This window comes from Erpetoichthys calabaricus, chromosome 8 (genome assembly GCF_900747795.2).
Source record: "Erpetoichthys calabaricus chromosome 8, fErpCal1.3, whole genome shotgun sequence".
NCBI classification, from domain to species: domain Eukaryota; kingdom Metazoa; phylum Chordata; class Cladistia; order Polypteriformes; family Polypteridae; genus Erpetoichthys; species Erpetoichthys calabaricus.
Genome location: NC_041401.2, coordinates 122013079 through 122036418, shown reverse-complemented (window position 1 = coordinate 122036418; position 23340 = coordinate 122013079). Strand labels below are relative to the sequence as shown.

Genomic DNA, 23340 nt, shown 5'->3' with positions numbered 1-23340 from the left:
GTAAGCAGGTCGGCAAAAATAACGTGCAGCTTTTAGGAACTTTTATTGTTGTGTTACTAACTCAAACTGCACTACATCTTTTTTGAAATTATACAATATCTGAAGAACTGCCTAGTGGACTAACAAAAAACTTAACAGCTTTCCACATGACAGGGTGGTTAGATTGTCTGGTAGTCCAAAATTGGTCTCGGACTATGAACACATTTTCCCTCGTTCTTTTTAAATACACACTCTAATGTTCTCCCGAATCACAATGACAGCGTGGTTACATTGTCAGGCAATCCCAAACTGGCCTGGGCCATGTGGCGCGTGCCCGAGCTAGACCTCCAAGCCATTGGCAACCTGTGGTTGCTTCTGAGCCTTCAGGGTGTCCTCAACATCTCCAGAGGCCCTGTTGACAAATCTGATAAACTGATTGGCGTATTCCAGGTTACAATCATCTGCTCACGACAAACTGGGTGATCAATATGACGGAGGACCTTCCCTAAAAAGTACAAAGATGTCTAATTTAAAAAAAAAAAAAAACAACTCAGTTGCCCATTTATTATTATACTGCTATAACTACTTTTCAGCACATTTCAGAGATATCAGCAAGCAACACAATGCAATTGTCAAATCAAGCAACGTTAAAATCAAGATGAAAACTTAAATTACATGTAAATGTCGCACAACAAAACTCTCCAGGGAAAATGTAAACTTGTACTTACTGTTTATAAATCTGCTAACGGGTACCAAACAGAAAACAAAAATACTTTTAAAATTATTTTTAACTCTAAAAGCCAACGAGGCCATCAGAAGAGATGGTGTATAAGAAAGATAATGTAAAGCGACGAAAAACTAAAACTAAAACTAAAACCGGAGCAACTGCAGACCAGCTACATAAAGTACCAGAAAACGGGAAATCATTTATCTCAGCAGTTCAACGCTACTCATGAAGATCAAGTCGCAGTTTTCAAAATATCTTCTGTATATCTCCCAGTGGTGTGGTGGATAGAAATAAACCCGGAGGTCCATTCCGGTATTTTCCGCTTTGTATTAAGGGTTTCAGTTAAAAGACGAGGAGTATGGTGCAAGAAAACTACACAAAAATGCTGTTCGTCACTTTTTTGGGTAAACATCACTCACCTTCTCAGATACAGTCGATGCCTGCAAATAAAAATAAAAGATGAAGAAGAAGGAGAGGAGGAGGAGCGCAGGCACGCAGTCGGAGTTGCGCGCGCAAGACAAGCACTGCAGCCCACGTGAGCGTCTAGTGAGACGACCAGAAACTAACCAAGGGTTCACTGAACGAAACAGAGACGTTGTAATAGCTTTTTTATACGAACAATGTCATGTATAATATTGCAGTATTTTAAGATCCGTCTCGCTACTTTTCTTCCGCTGTTATCTCTAGGGTCAAATACTACATTTGATCAAGTGAGGCTAAGTAGACGGGATGGGCAGAGTCGGACGAACAGCAACTAACCGAGAGTTCATCGTGGCAGGCTGGAGGGACAATGGTGGAAATCGAGCATGTTAGCGTACTGAAGGACACGTTAACTAACTGCTAGTTGTTGGGGAGTGACAATTATTATTTGTAGAAGTTTTGATAATAATTAGAGAAAGCATCCTTAATAAATTCTCAATAGTCTGAAAAGTGTAGTAAATGACGCAGACTTATTACGGTACCCACAATACACTCCAGTGGCTCTCAAACTCAAGCGTGAAGCCTCATATGGCTGCAGATTTTTGTTCCAACCAGTTTTACACGAAGTGAATTATTTTACCTTTAATTAATGTAATTTAATTAGGTGGTCTTTTGTGTTCATAAGAATCGCATATGAACGCTTTGATATCACTTAAGTTTCTACATCCCCCCATTTGCTCCTTCCTTAGTGCGCCTGCGCTAAATCAGAAGGGACACTGAATATCACGGGGTACATATATCTTAATAGCACCCCATATATGAAGAACCGCTCGACTCATCTCATCTAGTAATGTAAGATGATGAGTTTTTTGTGGTCCCCCTCTATTGTTGGCCCTAATTTTTAGGTCATGTTTGGACCAAGGTTTGTGCAGGAAACAACACCCATATAATAAAAAGTATATCAATAGGCAGGGCCATCTTAACGTATGGCCACAGGCATGGAGCCCAACAAGTCGTCAAAGAATAAAGGCAGTCAATGTTATGGATAACTGAATTTGCATAACAGTGCTGAATTAATGCATAAATATTACCTGACATTTATTCTGATTGGTTCATTGACTTACACACCCAAATCAAAGTCTCATTCTACTACACTCTTGCTGTTCTCATATCTCTCTGGCTCAGCTATAGCCATTGAAATTTCTGTGTATGTGACAACTGTCCAGTCTTGCTGGGTGCAGGACATCTGCTGATTTCGTAATATTACTAGAACATGGACCATCTCCTAATACATTCTTGTTCTTCATCTGGTTTCCTGATATGCTTGAACAGATTTCTGACATTTATTAACCCTTTATGCTACCTCTAAGATAAATGTTATATTTTAATATGGAAAGCATACCAAAACACTTCTTACACAATAACTATATTACCACCAAATGTCTACGTGACCCCTTTTTTCTTCCACAAGTGCCGTTTCATGTCATGACATGGATCATAAATATGTAATAATATTTTAAATATTTAATTCTTTACCTGTGGTCCTAGCCACTCATAGAAGGTTAACAATGACAGATTTCAAACATAAGCATGTGGGGACCATTTTAGGCTATTGCAAGGTAAGTGATTTCAATTTGTTGTTTTGTTTTTTTTTTTGATCCTTTACTAGGGCTCTAGAACTCTATGGACTTCTATCAGAGGATGAAAAATAACACATTTCTATTACAATTGAGAATATTTAGACTTTAAACATTTAAACGTTTTAATATTTCAAATATTTGCTTCAACAGTTCCTGTTTATTATACTTCTACTTGATGAAGTAAATCACTAAATCTCTTATGAACACCCCGGCTTACACGAATTCAGACTTTTTATATCTCTTCTCTTATTCTGCATTTAGAAAAGCACAGCAATAGAAATTGTATACTTCTAAGACATGAAATAATTTTATTTTGACTATAGCTATAAATGCTTGGCTCTCTTCGGTTTTTTTCTATTAATGTCGACTTTTTTCTGGGTAGTTTGCTCCCTTAGCATTATCCTTATATTAACAGCAATGAGCATAGCAGACGCTCGGGCAAAATCCACTGAATAAGGAAAGGCTGCAGCTACTTTGGCATCATACCCCAAAAATTATTATTATTAAAAGATGGATTGAATAACCATCAACATTGGTGATGACGATGAAAAAATACTTAAAATTAAGTTAAAAAAGCACTAATCGAACCAAATGTAGCATACGAGGTTAATTCAAAAAGTAAAGGTAATTTGAAAATTAAAATGTAATGGCAACAGACTGAAGCTGACACAATACAATACGTTTGTGATGGCTTATAGTAGTCTGAGCATAATAGCGCCCTGACATTAGTCTCTAGTTGAAGTCTAGGTCAGATGAACTATACTATACTATAATATATATATTGTCTTACAATCCTCCACTTTCAACTCAGTACTGTTGCGATAATCACTGGCTTTCTGTGACCCTAAAGATGACGAATTAAATTTAACCCACGATAAATGCAGCATTATATGTATACTTGGGCGTTTTGTTCTGTTCTTGTCACTTGTTTTAATGTGCTTAACCGCTCCCTCTGTAGCTGTCACTAGACAGCCAAACAGACGTGTGCAAGCAGAAAGGTGTGTGCTGCGCCTGCACTCCAGTGACACAAACCTATAAATAAAGCACCGATTAGTGTGAATATAGTTATAGATATTTTAACAGTGTGGTGAAGGTGGTGCAGCCGCTAGGGTTCAGTCCTCGAATCTTCGACGGCTCTGGTCGGGAATGAAAAAAACGGATATATTTTAATAACTTTATGAAGGACTAAACGTATTATCTTAATTGATGTGTTACTGGCACATTTCCAGCATTCAGTGTTAAAACAGTAACCATGACACGCAATCACGAACTCTCACCAATAACGATTAAGCCAGCAATTTACCAGAGGAATTGCAAAACCAATTCATTCCCTGGATAGGAGGTATTTTCTGCAAACAAGGAAATGAAGATGAAAACTATAAAACAAAAATTCAATCTCTCTTTGGCAATTTCATTTTCAAAGTCTATGCGTAACAATGCTGCAAAAGTTATAAATAAAATATACTGTAATATGAAAAGTGGAAACTGAAAATTCAATGAGCAGCAGGTGGCGCCAGTGTTTTTTTGCAGCTTCACTGTCGTTCAGATTGAAAATGAAATTGCCAATGATATTATTTCATTTTATTTTTCATTTTTGCAGCATTCTTGCACGCAAACTTTGAACATGAAATTGCAAAAGAGAGGGTACATTTGCATTTTATAATTTTAATTTTCTTTTTTGCAGAAAATACCTCCCATATTCTCCGGAGCAGGAATGACAGCACCATACGATATCACTCTGCCTATGTTAAAGCATCCGTACTAAACTTACTTAAAACATAATTATAACCTAATATATGTCTGTAACTATTAATCAGTTCTTGACTTGATTGCAAGCTACACACGAGATTAATCTTTCCATCAAGCGCTTGCATGATAATAATAGTAGCAGCAGGTGATAGATAGATAGATAGATAGATAGATAGATAGATAGATAGATAGATAGATAGATAGATAGAGCCGTGTGCCGCAATGGATGGATTGTCTCTGCTCTTTACGTGGCTCTTTGAGGTGGCCCACTTTCCTTAAAATGAATGCTTGACTTTGGCCGCACTGATTGGGAAAAACACGTGCGACTGTGCAGTGTTGCGATATTTATAGGCGCTCCTGTTATCGATGATGTAATGCGAGCTTATTCTTTTGGTGACTTATCCCTGTTAAATATAAATTGTCCAGCGCCGTTGTTATATATATATATATATATATATATATATATATATATATATATATATATATATATATATATATATATAGGAGTGGCTTAGGTACCGTAGTTTTTGGTGCATTGAATGGCATTGCTGATATACAATATATACTGAAACGATAAGAACTGTGAGGTTTGATCATGGGGATCCAGGCCCCCTCACCCCGATTTTCCGTCAGGCGTTCATAATTCACGTTTGCCAGATGCCGTCTAAATTGTCGTTGCGGCGGTGCAGCTTGCTGAGTTTTTCCTTTTCGGGCAGTCGCTGTAGGAATGTAATTTAGTCATCACTTAACAAAAAGGAAGAACAGGTTCGCCTCTACGTTATAATGACTTAAAGTTGTGTCCCTTTGGAAGACTCGCCTACGGTATCCAAACTGCGAAAGATTTTAAAACAAGATCCACTCGCACCCGTATCTTTAATACAACATCATCGAGCAGTACATCGTAATAGCTTCGCCACGGCGCATTCTCCTGATTTTCAAAGTCACCCCCAAGTACGAAATGTTACACGGTATAGATTTATTGCGGAGCTCTTAAAAGGACCATCACAAGTTATATGCAGCGCCCATCATATGACACAAACCGTTATACGTCAAGTGGCCCGCAACTTAATACCGATTTATGCGGCTTTTAAAGATGCATTTTTTATTTTATTTATATTTTCTAGCTGCACAATGTCATGTGCTTCATTTCTGTATGCACGCCTTGAACCTGTGGTGGTGAAGTTCTCTCTGCTTTTATCTCTGGTGTTTATGCACTCCATGGCACGTTTGTTGTAAATCAAAAATACTGTTGACTTTATTTGTATGATACTCACTTAGCTAAATCTGTTCTGGCGCCAACCCTGGTTTTGAACAAAACTATAAACTTTTACCTGTTACTGAAATCCATGAAATAACTGTCACTTTCTTTTACTCTCAACTCTTTCTAATTTGAAATTCTATCATAACCCAAATGTTTGTGTAGGTCCCCACGCATGCGCAACACCGAAGCCTGCTTTCCTATTGGACTCGATTCTCAGTCGCAGTCTAGTGACATCACTTCCGTAGATATGGCGACTTGCTCGCTACTGCTTCTGTCTGACCCGCAGTGTTGGAAGCGCACTGTGTAAGTCAGATATTGGATATTGCAGTTGATCACTTTGGGTTCACACTGAGAAGGTAAGCTGCGTGCTCAGGGTTCAAGAGACTGAAATAAGATACTTGGTACGACCATAATAAGCCCGTGGTCACAACGTAACGTCACTGTCAGAATCCACTCGGGGTTTAGTAGCTGTGCATATTTAGAGACGTGATGCTGTCATCTGCAGCAGGAGAGTTTTAATAGTTTCCTTCCGTATGTAACTTTGTAGAAGTGATGCAAAGTGCAGTTACACAGCAACTTTGTCGTGGGTGCCAAAGCCCTCTAGATAGCGGTTTCTTCAACATGGGGTTGTTCCATTAAGGAGTCTTTATGCCGTACAGTTCTGTCACATAAGTTAAGTAATAAGATGGAATAAATGACGCAATCATTACTTTCATATAATACATCGACAAGGCATGGATTATACAGAGAGACATCTAACGCCATCCCTTTTATTTCAGAGGATGGAGCCAACGTCGCTTCATGGCCTGCGGATACTTGCCTCCCTGAACGAACAGCGGGTGCAGGGGACATTCTGCGACGCAATGCTGTCCGCTCCGGATGGTCACATCTTCAAGGCTCATCGCAGTGTCCTGGCCTGCTGCAGTGAGCTGTTTAGCGAGACTTACCGAACAACTCCATTTGTTGAGGTCAATCTGTCAGAAGGCTGTCCTTCCGAGGGCTTGAGTCTGCTGTTGGACTTCATTTATACAGGGCAGCTGCCATTGACTGTAGAAAACGTAGACAATGTACAGATTGCCGCCATAAAGCTCTCTGTCCCAGAGGCACTGAGCCTTTGCCAAGAGTTTAGAAGTGGAGCCAAGACAGGTGAATGCAAGGATGAAGCCTGGGAAACTGACTTGGAAAAAAACAAACCTCAGTCAAGAACTAAAGCTGCATCAGGGCGAAAAAGTGTGACTCTTACAGCGGCCACTGCTGTTGGTGGTACCACAACCAGGTCAGGCAGGAAGGTGAAAGGACCATCTCATCTGTTATGGGACAGCTTGCCCACAGCCAAGCTTCCTGCAATAATCAGAAGCTGTCAGACACAACTATTGGATGTTAGCACAGTAGTGGAACCCAGTGGGAAAGATGAGAACCAGATTCTGGAAGAGCAGAGCTGCAGCATTAATGAGGTAGAGGTAAGGAGCTAGAAATGTGACGGTTTATTCTTTATTAACTTGATTATGGTTTAGCAGCCAAATTAAAGAGTGAACTGGGGTGGGTTTCATGAAGGCATCATAATGCTAAGAACATTGTAAACTCCATTTTTAAGATCAATCTTTAATTCACAAGCTTTTCCCAAAACTCATCATAACTAAAGTAGCATGTTCAATCCTTCTTAACTTACGGACTTACTGACCCACTTGCTAACTGCCAAGTGCTTCTTAAACTATCATAATAAAATTTCATAATAATAGGAAGTTACGAACAGAGTGCCTTTCACCTGCACAGAGCCCCTCACAAATATTCAGAAGGATACAATAGAGAACAAAAGCACAAACAATTCTGCATGTGAACTAATATAAAATATTAAACACTAAGTAGAAGAGAGTTACATGAAAGGCAAGGTTCAGAATTCAAATATAAAAACAATTTTCTGAACATTTAGATTTATTATTTACTAGTTAATATAATTTTTGCAAAATGTGGTAATGCATCTGTAGGATTATATAAATACATTGCAAAGGTTATTTAAGTAAAACATACAAATGTGTACTTTTAAAATATTTCCACGTTCTTTAAATGTTTGAAAGAATCTACATTTTAAGGTTACTCCTAGCTCAACCTTGACAGAGATGACTTCTGTATTGCAACTGGTTATAAAGAGAAGCTAGAAGGAAGAAAAGTTAAGAATGAAAGTTGAGGGCTTGTGCGTTTAGAGGGAGAGTACCAAGCCAATAAAGAAAACCCTCCTCAAGAAGAGCGTCCATTTAATTCGGGGTCTGTATCTTTAATCCCATCCTTACAAGCCTCACACTCACACGTTCTTTCAGCTGAATCATTTGAGGTGTAGTTCATGCGCATTCGTACTCAGGGCCAAGTCGCTACTGCTGTAAAGATTCTCTGCATTTAAGTTCTTATGGATACTGTAGCAAATTGGCCTGGGAATACGCGCAATGCCTTAATCTGAGCAGTGTATCAAAGGGTGAGAAATGATGCATGTGGAGGTGGGTGGCTTCTGGACGAGAGCGGGTATCCCTTTTATACCTGTAGGTCCCCACGCATGCGCAACACCGAAGCCTGTTTTTCCTAATGAACTCGACTCTCAGTTGCAGTCTAGTGATATCACTTCCGTAGATATGGCAACTTGCCTGTTGATCCCTGCAACTAACCTACAGACAAGTACCAAACAACAATGCAGCGCAGCACATGAGTAAGCCTGCAACGCGGCATAATGCAGTTTAGGTAAGGTTGAGGCAATACATTGACGGACACCTTGGCTAAAAACTTTCAAACTCAAAATCCCCCAATGTCACACATATCATGTCACCAAACAATTCATGTGGTTTCTCAAGTATTATGTCAGAATCTTGGCTCATTTCTCCTGACAGAACTGGTGTAGTTGAGTCAGATTCACAGACTTCCTTGTTTTGGACATGTTTCTTCAGTTCAGTCCACATATTATTTTTGTGTGATTCAGGTCCGGCTTTGTGATGGCCACTCTAGTACTGTCACATTGTTGTCTGCACACCATTTTGTAACCACTTTGTAAGTATGCTTAGGATCATTGTCAGTTTGGAAGAGCAATTGCTGATGCTTTGCTTCAGAATTTCCAGATAATGCTCCTTCTTCATGATGCCATCTATTTTATGAAGTCCATTAGTTCCTTTTCCCAGCAAAACACGCCCACAACCTGATGCTGCCCCCCAACCCCCTTATTTGACAGTTGGAACGTTGTTCTCTTAATTCCATGCATTTCACTGATCATTATGACCATACAGTTCAAATTTATTTGTTATGACCAGAGAACACTCCTCCAAAAGGCTACATCTTTGTTCTGGTGAGCAACAGCAAACTACTCTGGCTTTTTTATGTCAATTTTGGAGTAGTGTTTTCTTACGTTGACAGCCTTTCAGGCCATGGTGAATATGTGCTCTCTTAATGGTTAATAATGACACTTTTGTTCCTGATGCCTCCAGCTCCTTCACCACTTCTTTAGTTGCTATCTCAGGGTTCTGTCGAACCTTTCAAAACAAACTTTTATTTATCATTGGGAGTTCATTTGTACCTCCTTCCTAAATGACAAAGTCTGTGTGTTCCTAAGCTTTTTATATTTTCAAACAATTGATTGTACAGTTGCTTATATTACCTTAAGCCTTTTGGAGATGGCTCTTAATTGGAACCTGACTTGTGAAGATCCACAGTTTTCCTCCTAAGGTCTTGCCTCAATTCCTTTAATTCCTCCATTGTCTTAACCACAAGGTGGCACTGGTACTGCAGGTAAGCCCTTATATACAGCCACAGGTGTCCCAGTTTACCACTAATCATGACAATGAACCACTCAGAAGCTGCTAAAAGTGATGACATCAATTCCTGGAGTAGTCATGCATGCAATTTAAAGAGACAGCCAACTTGGTATATAAGTAAACTTCTCACTCACTCATTTGAGTTTGGGATTAAAGGCTGAAATAAATCATGTCTTAATCATTACTGTGGAGATCAATGCTTACATATATTAACTAGTTACACTAATTGACTTACACGTGAATTTTCTGGGATGTGTGTGAAGTAGTGGAATTCTGAATTTGTAAACTTTTGTCCTCGATTGTATAGGGGGAAGAAATGCACTTTCACTGTCTTGAAAAAATCAAGGGGTGGCATCAGATGTTCATCTCAGTCATGCTGCATTGTAGTTATGTGTGCAGTGTTGCACGCTATTGCCGTGTGAGCTGGCGTACTCATGCCCAGCGAGGACAAAGTAGAATGGATGTCAAATTTCCTGAAGGAGTTTTGGAATTTTTTTTTTTAATACAAAATGGAATGAATATATACACTACCGGTCAAATGTTTTAGAACACTTCAGTGTTTTCAGTTTTTATGGAAATGCACACAGTTAAATGTCTTAATGTTTCATGAAATCAAGGCATAGTAAAACAATGGCAAAAAAAATAAGCCAAGGAATCATCAAGTATACAACATTTTATTCACATTTTTGATTAATCAAAATAACCATCTTTTGCTGATAACAACCAAACTGTGGTAACCCTTTTGATTCAGAATGCCAGTCACTTTGTGCAAGTCACCAACTCTGCCTCCAGCAAAAGAACCCCAGACCATCACATGTCCTCCTCCATGTTTGACAGTTGGTGTTACATACTGAGGAACACTCCTTTCACCAACCTGAAGGCGTATAAACACACTGCATGATGAACTGAAGATTACAAATTTTGATTCATCAGTTTATATAAGACTTTTGTCCAGTCTGCAGTAATTCACAGCCAGTATTTCATACCCTGGAAACCCTCACTTTCTTATTTTGTCCTTTAAGGAGTGGCTTTCTTACTGCCCCTCGTCCTGTCAAACCTGCAGCACAAACTCTCCTCTTCACAGTAGAAACTGAGACTTGCTTTTTTCAAACGCTGTTAAACTGCGCTTGAAGCTGTTGTGCTGTGAGACGCCTGTCATGCAAGCTGGAGACCCTCAGAAACATTTCTTCTGATTGGGTTGTAACTTTGGGTCTGCCAGATCTCCTCCTATCAGAGTTTCTTCCAGTTCCATTTGCCTCTGGATTCTCTAGGATACCATACTCACTGACACTTTTTGCAGTTTCTCTAAATGAAAGGAGAAAAGCGCTATATAAATGTAATGAATTATTATTATTACACTTCTAAGGGTAATAATGCTCTGTCTAATTTAATTTGTTAGTTGCCATTATCCCTGGAATTTACGTACATTTTTCTACAGTGTAATATTGTCCAAGGAGTACTTCAGATGGTGTAGTAACGCAGTCTGTTCCAACTCTGTTTTAAGACAGGCAGAAGGTTTTAAGTAATCAACAGAAGTTGGGACACCTGTGCAAATTGTTAGCTTCATCTTGCAAGGCCTAAGTAACTTTAATTGCTGCAGAACATCTGTAGGTTGTATCTTATTAGTTGTTCCCTGAAGAAGGCCTGTTTGTAATATCCTGAAATTTCCTTTTTTCTGTTTTTGCTAACACTAAACTTTAAAGTTAAACTGCTGGTAGTTTGCTGCTTACCATTGAACCATTTTCGGTTATTTTTTGCATTTCAACTGATAAAATTTTATGAAAACCTGAAAGACCAGAGGTGTTCTAAAACTTTTGACCGGTAGTGCATATATAAATTATATACAAACAATTCTGAAATTGCCTCTAGCCTGTCCAGGTGGTGGGGTGCAGGTCCGTATTCTCTTGATTGTCTCATCACACTTGTGTTTCCACTCATCTCTGGAAAGACTGCCACATGCCTTATCAAACAACAACATAAGAACAAGCTCTTCTTTAGAAAACTCAGGTTTTCTCTTATGGCACTTATTTCTTTTCCATCCATCCTAGAAACAAAATGTGTCTTAATTTTATCTTTATTTCTATGAATTGGTATAATTGGTTATTTCAATCACCTTTTCACCCTTCTTGTAGGCAACTGCAGGGGCAAAGAAGCAGCATGAATGTTTCTTCTTTCATCTTAAACATCTATCGTTTTTGGGAAGCTCAGCCCTCATTTGGCAAGCCGTGGCATTATTCGTATTGTTATTTTATTTTATTTTTTTACTAATTTAGGACCAGATGACCTCTTTTTTAAAGCATATTTGAATAAACTTGATGAGTAACATTTTATAGTATTAGAAAATACAAATTTGAAAAACAATCTATCTTGTGTGTGTTTCCAAGAAGATTATTTTCATACTTTTGACTGCAGTTTGGAACAAAAGAAACTGTAGATTGCTTTTGTTACTTGCTCAAAGAAATGTTAACATGGCATTTTTATTGTTTGTAATAAAGAACCATCTCAAGCAAGGCTGTCAGCCAACTGCAGGTTATACTTCCTGGTTTGTGGAAGCCCATCTTGGTTGCGGGCAACAGTGTAGCTTAGCTAGGAAACTAAACACCCACCAAACATATTGTTATTAGTCTGAGCAATAACTACTAGCCCTAGGAGTATTATTGGATGTCTTGGTTATAGTGATGGCCATCTTTAGCATTTCACAAGAAATCAAAATTTGATAGGAGAAGTTATATCACCCTGCGGTGGGCTGGCGCCCTGCCTGGTGTTTTTTTTCCTGCCTTGTGCCCTGTGTTGGCTGGGATTGGCTCCAGCAGACCCTCGTGACCCTGTAGTTAGGATATAGCGGATGGATGGAAGTTATATCACCAGATTAGCTAAAGCAAGCCTCAGTGATGTGAATTATACTACATTATAATAAAAAAATCTTGGGAAGAGAGACATGACGTGACTTTCTCAGAGAGACACTTTCACATCCCGCAAGACGAGCATTTGTGCCAAGAGATTTAACCACGCCTGGGACCAGAAATAAAAGACAAAGAGTAGATGACAAAGTAGAACATCATAAAGAATTCAAAAACGTTGGCACGATACATATGCAGGACGGGTTAGAGATAATGGAAGTACGAAAATTCGAAAGTCTCAAAAAAATGATAGTGAAGAATGCGTTAGTGCAAACAAACGGAAATTATTACTTGGCAAAATAACAGAACAGCGAAAAGAGATTGAATATATTGTTCGGATTTAATATTTAAGTCAGAGACTTGTAGATTGTCTAATTCATGTTGCCATCAGGGAAAAGCAGTGTTTCTTCCCAATGAAGAGGTGTATCCATGAGAATTAAAAGAAATCCCGTGAGAGAAAATTTATGCAAAGAGATCTGGAAAAGTCCTGCCCACATCTAAAACGTTTACAACCACACACACGGTTCAGTCATTTCTCATTTGTGTGAATGCTATTGTCAGACACAGTTTGTGTAGAGAGAAAGAAACGATATTCACTCAAGAGCAGTTACATGTTGCATTGTCAAGATGTAATTCCAAAGATGGAATCAAAATTCAATGCGATATTGATGAAAAGTTAAAAGTGTAAAGAGATCGAATATATGGACATAGGTGATATGACAGAAGTATGTAAATATTGTTTGGCTTTAAACTTTAAGTCGGAGATTTGTAGATCATCTAATTAATGTTGCCATCAGGGAAAAGTAGTGTTTCTTCCCAATGAAGAGGCGTATCTGTGTGAATTAAATGTTTTGCTGTTTGGTGAAAGTGAAATCCACATACGCGAGCACCAGAGATGCGAAGTTGCTGGCGCAAAGCGCAGGCAGGGGGGTTGCCAAGCAAAGTGAGCAGGGGAAGAAGCCCCCTAGTTTAATTAAAAAAGGAACAAGTGTTAGTTGTATGGTTACAAGTTCAGTGCTGTGAAAAAAAGTATTTGCTCCTTTCCTGAATTCCTCTGTTTTTACTTATTCATAAAACTTGTTTCTGATTTCCAGATTTAATATAATACAAATGATGACCTGAGTAAACGCAATGTACAGTTTTTAAATGATCATTTAATTTATTGAAGGAAAACAGTACCCTAACATCTATACGTCACTTGTGTGAAAAAGTAATTGCCCCCCTTGGGCACTCCCTCAATCAGTGAACCAAATTTAAAGGATTACGGGTTAAAATGGAATAGACACACTCAAGCATGATTGCTGCCAGCCATATTGAATCTAAACATCAACAAAACCTTTCCAGCAGTTTGGTGTTGGCTAAAAGGTCTCAATAAGCAGCACAGCATACCTCGATCATAATATGTTCCAGAAGACCTGAGAAAGCAAGTTAATGAAATATATATCAGTTGAGAGAAGGCCACAAAGCAATCTCCAAAACTTTGTATTTCCAATGAACCACAGTGACAGCCATCATCTCTAAATGGAAAAAAACTTGAAACAGTAGTAAATCTGCCCAGGAGTGGCTGGCCTAGCAAAACTACTCCAAGTCACAGAAGAACCCAGAAAAACATCTAAGGAACCGCAGGCCTCTCTCAGTTCAGTCAATATCAGCATTCATGATTCTACCATTAGAAACAGGGCAGTGATGGTATCAATGGGAGAGCTGCAAGGCAAAAACCACTGCTAAAATAGGAACATAACGCCGTGTTTAACATGTGCCAAAAACACCTTGATTACCCCAAAAGTGTTGGGATAATGTTCTGTGGGATGAGAGGTTTTTTGAAAGACAGGGGTCCTGTTACATGTGGCACAAAGCAAATGCAGCATTCCACAAAGAGAACATCATAGCCACAGTCAAACTTGGTTGTGGTAGTGTGACGGTGTGGGGATATAGTGGTGAGGTGCACAGAACCTTTTGTGGAGAAATGAGTCTTGGTGTTGTGTTAGCCTAACTTTGGCTCACTACATTGATATAATACGATAATTGAAATGTTGCGTTAGGTTTGGTGTAATTTGTAGTTTTCTCAAAGGTACTTGAATTTAGGAAGTGTGAACATATCCTAATACATGAACCTGATGAGGGATGAAGACTATAAAACATTCTGTAAACCACAGTGGCCGGCATCCTGAAGATGAAGTTGCGCCTCCCTAATTTAAGTCCTTTTGTCTTATATGTTCTGCAGATTTGGCAGAAAGAGCAGAAACATCTTGCCACAACTACAGTTTGGCTCAGTCATACCTTCATCTTGCAGAATCCTGCCGTTTGTTTTGATGGCAGGACCATCATTTTTCATCCATAGGCTGATTGTGACATTGAGACCCTTGATGACATTTATAATGAAAATGAACTCGGAACTTTCCAGTTATTCAGGTTCAAGTTTGCTGTTCATCCTTTGTGTTTCTTGTTCTATGTTCAGACCAGATCAGTTCTCAAGGCAGATGGGGTTGCAATATCCTCTGCACTGCCTTCCCAATCCCTTTATACATTTCCTGCTTAGTATCTCTAAATTTTAAGCCACTTTCATCTTTATATGCAGGTCTGCTTAAGGTATCTACCAGACATTTACCTTTACTTTCAGTTTGGCAATGTGACCTCCTTTCTTCTGCTTCCATCTTGTGGAAGGATATCCTTAACAATATTTCATCATTCTCCAAAAACCCCAACTAACAACTGTGACAGGCCAAACAAACTTAATCTGGTTCCACGGGCCTGGCAAGATACAGAGTCTTCTTGGTTGTCTGGTTTAGGATTTTTTTTTTTTTTTTTTACCTATTAGTCCATACCTGTAATGAAAGGTGAAAGATTGTTCATAGTGCTTAAGTTCCAAATATTTCCATTCTGGACTAGTTTTGGTAGCAGGAAAGGGGCTGTTGATGAAGTATGTTATTTTAGTACTTCCATAATTTGTATGCTACAGCACCCCAAAATTTTGTTTTATACAGGTAGAATTTCAAGAAGCAACGAAAAATGAAGAGGAGGAAAGTATAGCAGCTGAGGATATTGAAGAAGAGTACATCCCTGAACAGTCCCCAGGTAGACCCCACACTCTTACACATATCAAGCAGAAGAGGCGGATCCAGACAGTTAACAAAGAGAATGGAGAGGGGGTGCCAGGCCAGGAGTCCAAGAGACACCCAGTCCAGTGCCCCACCTGCCATAAAACATTTCTCAGCAAATACTACCTCAAAGTGCATAACAGGTAGGTCTTGCCATGCTTCACATGTCTCATAGTCTTGGGTTGTGAAAATTTAGTTGACCACCTAATTGTTGACGATCTTTCTACTTCCATAGGCGCCACACTGGGGAGAAGCCATTTGAGTGTGGAAAATGTGGGAAATGTTACTATCGGAAGGAGAATCTCCTTGAGCATGAAGCACGCAACTGCATCAACCGGGCCCAGGTGGTGAGTGAGCACCTAGCCAGTGTTTATTATCATGGTTAACAGACATACATTGCTGGACATCTTTCTTTCTTGATAGGTCCACACATGCCCAGAGTGCCCATTGATATTTCAGCGCCGTTTGGAGCTGCGAATGCATATGGTCACTCACACTGGAGAAATGCCATACAAGGTAAGCTTGTTCCTTGAATCTGAAGAGACCATAATTTCTGGGAGGGCTGGTATTTAGCATTACTGTGTACCCTTTACTGGTGGGCACAGCTGCATTTCTTACAAGTTGATTGGCTTCTTTGTCTTGCAGTGCACGTCCTGCACAGAGCAGTTCATGCAGAAGAAGGACTTAAAGAGCCATCTTATTAAAGTTCATGGAGCGCCAAAACCACATGCGGTGAGCCTTTCTACCTTCGACATGATGATGTGCAACATGTGATTATCCAGACTGGCTCACGTTCCAGATCTGTGGCTTTGCTTTTCCATGCAGTGCTCACTGTGTCCCAAGTGCTTCCTGTCACGCACGGAGCTGCGTCTGCATGAGGCCTCAAAACATCGTGGAGAGAAGCTGTTTGTTTGTGAGGAGTGTGGCCATCGTGCATCCAGCAGAAATGGCTTGCATATGCATATCAAAGCCATTCACAGGTAGACAGACAAGGTGGGCAGCGTATAGGCTTTGTCGACAGCAGGAAAAAGGTTTACAATTATGTCTTATTGTCTCACAGGAATGAACGACCCTTTGTATGTGAGTTTTGTAATCATGCCTTCACACAGAAAGCTAACCTGAACATGCACCTTCGCACACACACTGGAGAGAAGCCCTTCCAATGTCACCTCTGTGGCAAAACGTTTCGGACACAAGGTAAACCTGGCAAAATTCACAAGCTAGAGGTAGTCAAAAAAAGGCTCTTGGTGCCTGATGTTTTTTTAAGGGTTTCTGGCTATGAACTGTAGCCTGATTATTTTGTTCTGCAATCCACAGCCAGTCTGGATAAGCATCACCGCACGCACACAGGTGAGCGGCCTTTCCACTGCGAATTCTGTGAGCAGCGCTTTACTGAGAAGGGTCCACTGCTCCGGCATATCGCCAGCAAACACCAAGAAGGACGGCCCCACTCTTGCCACATCTGTAACAAGACATTCAAAGGTAAGGCTTGGGTTTGGACTGAGGAGCGGGGTCTTTGAGCCTGTAGTGATTTATTGTAGCATGTAGTTCTGTATTAGTTTCATGACGAGCAAGGAAATACCCTTCAAACACTCCAACTACAAAAATTTGTTATCTGTGACCCAAATAGTGGGAGTCAAAGGAAGCAGTTGTAGTAAAATGTATGTCCTGACATGTGTCTTCGTGTTCTTCCTGTCACAGCTATTGAGCAACTTAGAGTCCATGTGCGGCGTCACAGAGGCATGCGGAAGTTTGAGTGCACAGAGTGTGGCTACCGCTTCACACGGCAGGTAGGAGGGCAAAGCGGTTTTAACTGTTGTTATTTCTGCTATTTATGCAAGGGGTTTTCTTTATATGAATTTTACACACATGTATACATAAAATATTAATTTTTTAAGGTTTTTTAATTTTGATGTCATCTTAACCAACAATAAGAGTATTTATGTATTTTATAAGTAAGAATATATAATACAGTAACAAATACTGGCTAGTAATGAAAGGAGGTTAAACTAGGCTCATCTAGGAGAGATATTCTGCATCAGTAAAAGTCAAATCTATGCAACATTTCAAAAATTGAGGAAATCTGATTAATACTGAGGGCGGCACGGTGGCGCAGTGGGTAGCGCTGCTGCCTCGCAGTTGGGGGACCTGGGTTCGATTCCCGGGTCCTCCCTGCGTGGAGTTTGCATGTTCTCCCCGTGTCTGCGTGGGTTTCCTCCGGGCGCTCCGGTTTCCTCCCACAATCCAAAGACATGCGGGTTAGGTGGATTGGCAATTCTAAATTGGCCCTAGTGTGTGCTTGGTGTGTGGGTGTGTTTGTGTGTGTCCTGTGGTGGGTTGGCACCCTGCCCAGGATTGGTTCCCTGCCTTGTGCCCTGTGTTGGCTGGGATTGGCTCCAGCAGACCCCCGTGGCCCTGTTTGGATTCAGCGGGTTGGAAAATGGATGGATGGATGATTAATACTGAATGGATTGCAGCTGGAATTTCACAAACAATGATTTTCATCAATTTCCAACTTAGTGTGTGGACAGTATAAGATAAAGTTCACATACACCTTGGCTAAAAACATGCAAACTCCAAATCCCCCAAATTCACACATGTTCAGTTGCCAAACAGCTCATGTTAAGTTTATTAGTGTATCTGTTTAATTTCAATAAGAGTTCTTCTCCAAACTAATTACTAAGAGACAAGAAGAATGTTGATTTAATTTGGAATCTGTGTCTCTAATCACAACATTACAAACCTCACACTCACGCATTCATTTGGCAAAATCAGTTGGGTTGTAGTTCATGCCCATTCATACTCAGAATGTCTTTAAGGTTCTCTACATTGAACGTCTTTCAGATGTTGTGGCAATTCCTTCATCTGGGCAGCATAGCAGAGGGTGAGAAACAACGCATTCCTTCTGGATGAGAGCGGGTATTCCCTTCATGCATACCCGTTGACACCTGCAACTCACCTACAGACCGTGGCTGAAGAACAATATACAGTACCACAAATCAGTAAGCCCGCAATGTGGCATAACACAGTATGGGTGCAGCTGAGGCCATAACTTTACATCTGCCAAGGCTGGAAACTTTCAAACTCAGTTTGCCCAGTGTCACACATACCACGTCACCAAACAATTCATGTGTTAGGTCAATTAGTGTATCAGCTTAATTTCCGTAAGAATGATTCTCCAAACTAATGATTTGGAGACAGATTTATTTCAGCTTCATCACTATGTCAGATTTTCAGTGGATCAAAAGGTTACACACACCAAGTTAGTAAAAGAAGAAGATAAGAAGACTTTGTCATTGTATCACTGTAATCAATGACATTACAATGGCATTCATTGAGTTTTCCTTAAACAAAATATATTATGACGTGTTAAATACTAAATGATGTAAATAAAGCTACAGTGCAGTTAGTGTCTAACATTCTAGAATTGATTCAAATGAAAAATATATTGTACATACATATATTACATTACAATATTGCACTTAAGAGGTTAATTAGCATGATAATGTATTCACTAGTTCAACAGCTCTGGCAAAGTAACAATTTTCAGTCTTGTTGTCCATGCATGGATAGCACTGCATTGTTTCCCAGAAGGGAGCTGTAAAAAAAAAAAAAAAAAAGAGGTGCCAGGTGGGGGGTGGAGGTCTCCAATGGTGTTAGAGGAATTACGTTAACACCTGGACAGATAAATGTCCTCAGCTGCCTGCAGCTGTGTGCCAGTGATGTTTTGGGCAGTTCTGATGACCCGTTATGGAGACTTCTGTTCTTCTCTCATACAAATGGACTACCATGCTATGATACAGTATGTCAGTACACGCTTCACAGTGCATTAACAGAAGTTCACAAGAAGGTCCTGGGACAGCCTCAATCTCTTCAGTCTTCTATTAAAGAAAATGTGTGGCTGTGACCGTTTGTTGGCAATTGAAGTATGTGTGGCCCAAGAGACATTCTTTGTGATGTTCACCCTCAAGAATTTGAAACTGAAGGCCCTCTCCACAAGTTCATCATTTATGAGTATTTCATCCTGACAAAATTGGTGTAACTGAGTCAAGTTCATGGGCCTCCTTGTGTCAGCCATGTTTCTTCAGTTCAGTCCACATATTTTCCGTGGGATTCAGGTCAGGCTTTGTGATTGCCGCACCATTTTTGTCAGTTGCCTGCAAGCCATTTCATTACCACTTTGGTAAGCCTGGGATCACTGTCCTGTTGAAAGACTCATTGGTGGCCAAGCTTTAGTACTGTTGCTTCAGAATTTCCAGATAATGGTCTTTTTTCATGATGTTATCTCCGTTATGACATTTACCAGTCCCTGACCAACAAAAAAATCCCTACAACATGATGTTGCCTTCCCATACTTCGCAGTTGGGATGGTGTTCATTGGATTAAGAGCTTCACCCTCCATACTTATCGCTGATCATTCTGGCCAGACAGTTCAAATTTACTTTCATATGATCAGAGAACACTCCTCCAAAAGCAAAAATCTTTGTCCTGGTGAGCAACTGCAAACTGTACTCAAGAGGTTTTATATTGATTTTAGAGTAGTGGTTTCCTTCCTTCTTTGACAACCTTTCAGGCCATGGTGATGATACTATATGTTCTCTTAATGGTGGATGATGACATTTACGTTCCTGATGGCCTCCACCTCCTTCACCAGTTCCTTAGTTTTTATCCTGGGGTTCTGTTGAACCTTTCAAAACAAACTTTGTTAACCCCAAAGAGTCAATTTGTGCCTCCTTGCTAAACAATATAAAGTCTGTATGGTGTGTTTTGTACAATTGATTGTGCAGTTGATCGCAGAACCTTTTGGAGATGGCCATTAAGGAGGAACCCAACTTCTGAAGATCTCTTACCTCTCAAGGTCTTGACCCAGTTCTTTTAATTCCTCCATTGTTTAACCACAAGAAGGCACAGGTGTCCCAGTTAAGCACTATTCATGACAATTAGCCACTCAGAAAATGCTAAAAGTAAGGATATCAGTTCCTGAGTCAGCCATACTCTTTAAAGAGACAGTCATCTTGCAGAAAGTAAACTGAAAATCTGACATTAGTATTAAAGGCTGAAATAAATCTGTGTCTTAATTATTATTTTGTCTTTGGAAATTAAGCACTAATTGACTTAATACTTGAATTGAATGGTAATGTGATGTGTGTGAAGTTGGCAAAGTTTGAGTTTATAGCCAAGGTGGATGTAAACGTATGGCCTCAACTGTATACAGTAAGTAAATTGAAAATAAATACTCTTGCCAAACAATTGAGACCTTACTTGATTAATGAAAAAACTCAAAAGCTTTTTATTTTTCTTAGCAGCTGTGTATTATTAGTCTTTGACCAGTACTTCGTCCTAAGTATTCATTCAATTTTTGTCACACAGGCTCACCTCAGAAGACACATGCAGATCCATAATCGCGTGGAGAACTATAATCCGCGTCAGCGACGCCTGCGAAACTTAGTAGTTGAGGAAAAGGCAGAGCCGTCAAGTGAGGACCAGCCAGCACCCCCTCCTGGAGACATAATTTGTGTCATGTTGCAGCCAGGCACAATTGTTGTAGAAGAGGTAATTTCTACAAATGAGAATGCTGCAGAACAAGCTGCTAGCTTCAGTGATGTGATGGAACATACGCTAATGGTGACCAGTAGCTACCCAGTACCTGCCTCTTCTATAAGCACAGAGTCCCTGGATGGGCAGGATGAGCAGAAAACTTAATTGGTGTAACGACTGGATGCGTGCCAAGCAGTTGAGTGTGGGTATTTGTACTTCATGGGGTGCAAGAGAATATGTCTCTCACAGCTGCTAAAAATCAGAAACAGGGGCCCTTCCTAGCAGCTGTCTTACTGGGATGGCTCCAGGCTGTACTGACTTCTGCGTGTGAAACTGCAAGAGTAACATCCTTGCATCTGTAAAGAAAAGTCGTATGACCCAGTACCACTCTGATATTCAGTACTGTCCCCCATTATTATGATATCCTCTCCTGTTTTAGGATGATAGAGTGCCTGGGGTATAAAAGGCATATTTGTTTGATAAGCAATGGCCAGGTGTCCATCTGGTTCAGAGTATTGGGATGCAAGCTGGACTTTGTTGATATCTGTAGTCATACAGACCATTTTTCTAACTGCACTCTGGTGATAATAAATGCATATGAGAACATGGTAAAGTTTATCATTTACATATATGGCTTTAAATATCATGCTGAGGTGTTTTTTAATAAACTGTATTTGCAAGTACAGCTACCCACAGTCCTGTCTGAAAGCAAACTTTCCACCTTCATTCAACCAAATTATTAGAAGCAACCTTTATTCATATTTTAATGTGCACATACACACACGTTCAAAATGTAAATCAAGATTTTTCTTTTCTTGTGCACACTTCCTTGACTGTTGTGCTGTGTTCTTACCCCCCTAAACCATGATGTTCTGTGAGCTTTGTAGGTGTTACATATGGTGGCAGTGTCTACCTGAACGTCTGCACACCTGTATTTTCTTGACATATGCACACAGTGGGCAACTTCAGAATTATCATGCAAGTTGAAATAAGGGGAGGAAGAGTTTAACCCTTAACTACTCACAATGGTGTATTTTGTACACCACTGTTATTTTTGTCCAACGTCCTTTTCCTTGAACCTACCAGCAGCATCCACCACCTCTCCTCAGCTTGATTCAGTACAAGTACAGTGTCACGATGGTTTCCCTCTAGTGTGCCCCCAGCCAGTTTTATGAGTGGGTGCACAGATGCAGGTTCCATATGGTGCATTTGGTACACTGCGCAGGTACTTACATATGTATTACAACGATCAGATGTTCTTCTTGCACTGACTTTGTCTGCAAAGAACATTCAACAACTGAAGTGAAGTGGAAATCCTGCAGTGAATGAAAGTATGACCAGTGACAAAATGAGCACTGGAGAAGTGGATATGTTCAGTAATATGGTACTAAAATTACATTAAAAACGTGTACAATTTAAAAATATTGTGTATTACAACCTCACAGCATGCAAATAAATAGCCATTTTAACACTGGTGCATAAAGTACACCGCACAAATACTGAGATGAGACATGGTGCAAGTAGTTAAGGGTTAAATAAGACACAACTGGTAAACAGATGCTTCAGTGGAACAAGGAGCAGATGTGGGACAAAAGGTGTCATTGAAGGCAGAACTTTTCATGGTGGAAAACACTTTAAACCAGTTATCTATAGCAGCCATGAAAGCTCAACAACAAATGATGTAACAGTAAGCACAGCCAATATTAGGCCCCATACTACCCTTAAATACATAAATAATGCCTTAAATATTACTAGAAGTTCAATAAAGCTCAGTAGCAAATGTCAAGACAGCTTAATGGAAAGGTGAGTCGCTTGAGATGCCACTTTCCACCCGGAGATAAAAGTTCCACATGGCTGAAGATGCAGATGCAGCTTGCAGGCTACTGGGCACGATTCAGGTGGTTTCTGTTTAACTGTATGCCTCGACTGCCATGGTCTAGAACAGACTCAAAACCGCTGGCCACAAGTGGCATGAATTGACGGAAAATGCTAACACTACCATGCCAGAAAGTAGGCTGAGGAAGCCGGGCTGCATGGGTCCAAGTGTGAGAAATTGGATCATAGGCTTCCACCACATCTGACAGTTCGAAAGTGTTGTCGTAACCCCCGGAAACAAACAGCTTTCCACCCAGAGCTGCTACACTGCCACCAACGTGCACCTATAATGAAGAGAGGATTAGAGACAGGATTAGATATGGCCCAGAAATAAGATGGAAGACATAACACAGTGCAAGGAAGGA

At 40.0% G+C, this 23340-nt stretch overlaps 3 protein-coding genes across 5 annotated transcripts in view; 1 reads left to right on the top strand and 2 right to left on the bottom strand.

Moving 5' to 3' along the window:
* The window catches only part of nol9 (nucleolar protein 9), a 49538-nt gene extending 48286 nt beyond the window's left edge, over positions 1-1252 (bottom strand). Inside the window, exon 1 of one of the 2 annotated variants that reach the window (XM_028807395.2) lies at positions 1126-1252. The gene's annotated coding sequence lies outside the window, so the exon portion shown is untranslated. The remainder of the gene's footprint in view (positions 1-1125) is intronic. The other variant, XM_051930427.1, reaches the window with a different exon arrangement.
* A 4756-nt stretch (positions 1253-6008) lies between these two features.
* zbtb48 (zinc finger and BTB domain containing 48) lies at positions 6009-21785 on the top strand. Its single transcript, XM_028807391.2, has 11 exons — positions 6009-6132; positions 6556-7236; positions 15449-15705; positions 15798-15909; positions 15986-16078; positions 16208-16294; positions 16388-16542; positions 16623-16759; positions 16880-17044; positions 17264-17352; positions 20933-21785. Exons 2-11 carry the CDS (start codon positions 6559-6561, stop codon positions 21263-21265), a joined length of 2106 nt encoding a protein of 701 aa, XP_028663224.1. The 5' UTR covers positions 6009-6132; positions 6556-6558; the 3' UTR covers positions 21266-21785.
* The window catches only part of klhl21 (kelch-like family member 21), a 36288-nt gene continuing 34646 nt past the window's right edge, over positions 21699-23340 (bottom strand). For both annotated transcript variants that reach the window (XM_028807393.2, XM_028807394.2), the window contains exon 5: positions 21699-23259. In XM_028807393.2, coding sequence (XP_028663226.1) covers positions 22981-23259 — 279 coding nt within the window. In that variant the 3' untranslated portion in view covers positions 21699-22980. The remainder of the gene's footprint in view (positions 23260-23340) is intronic.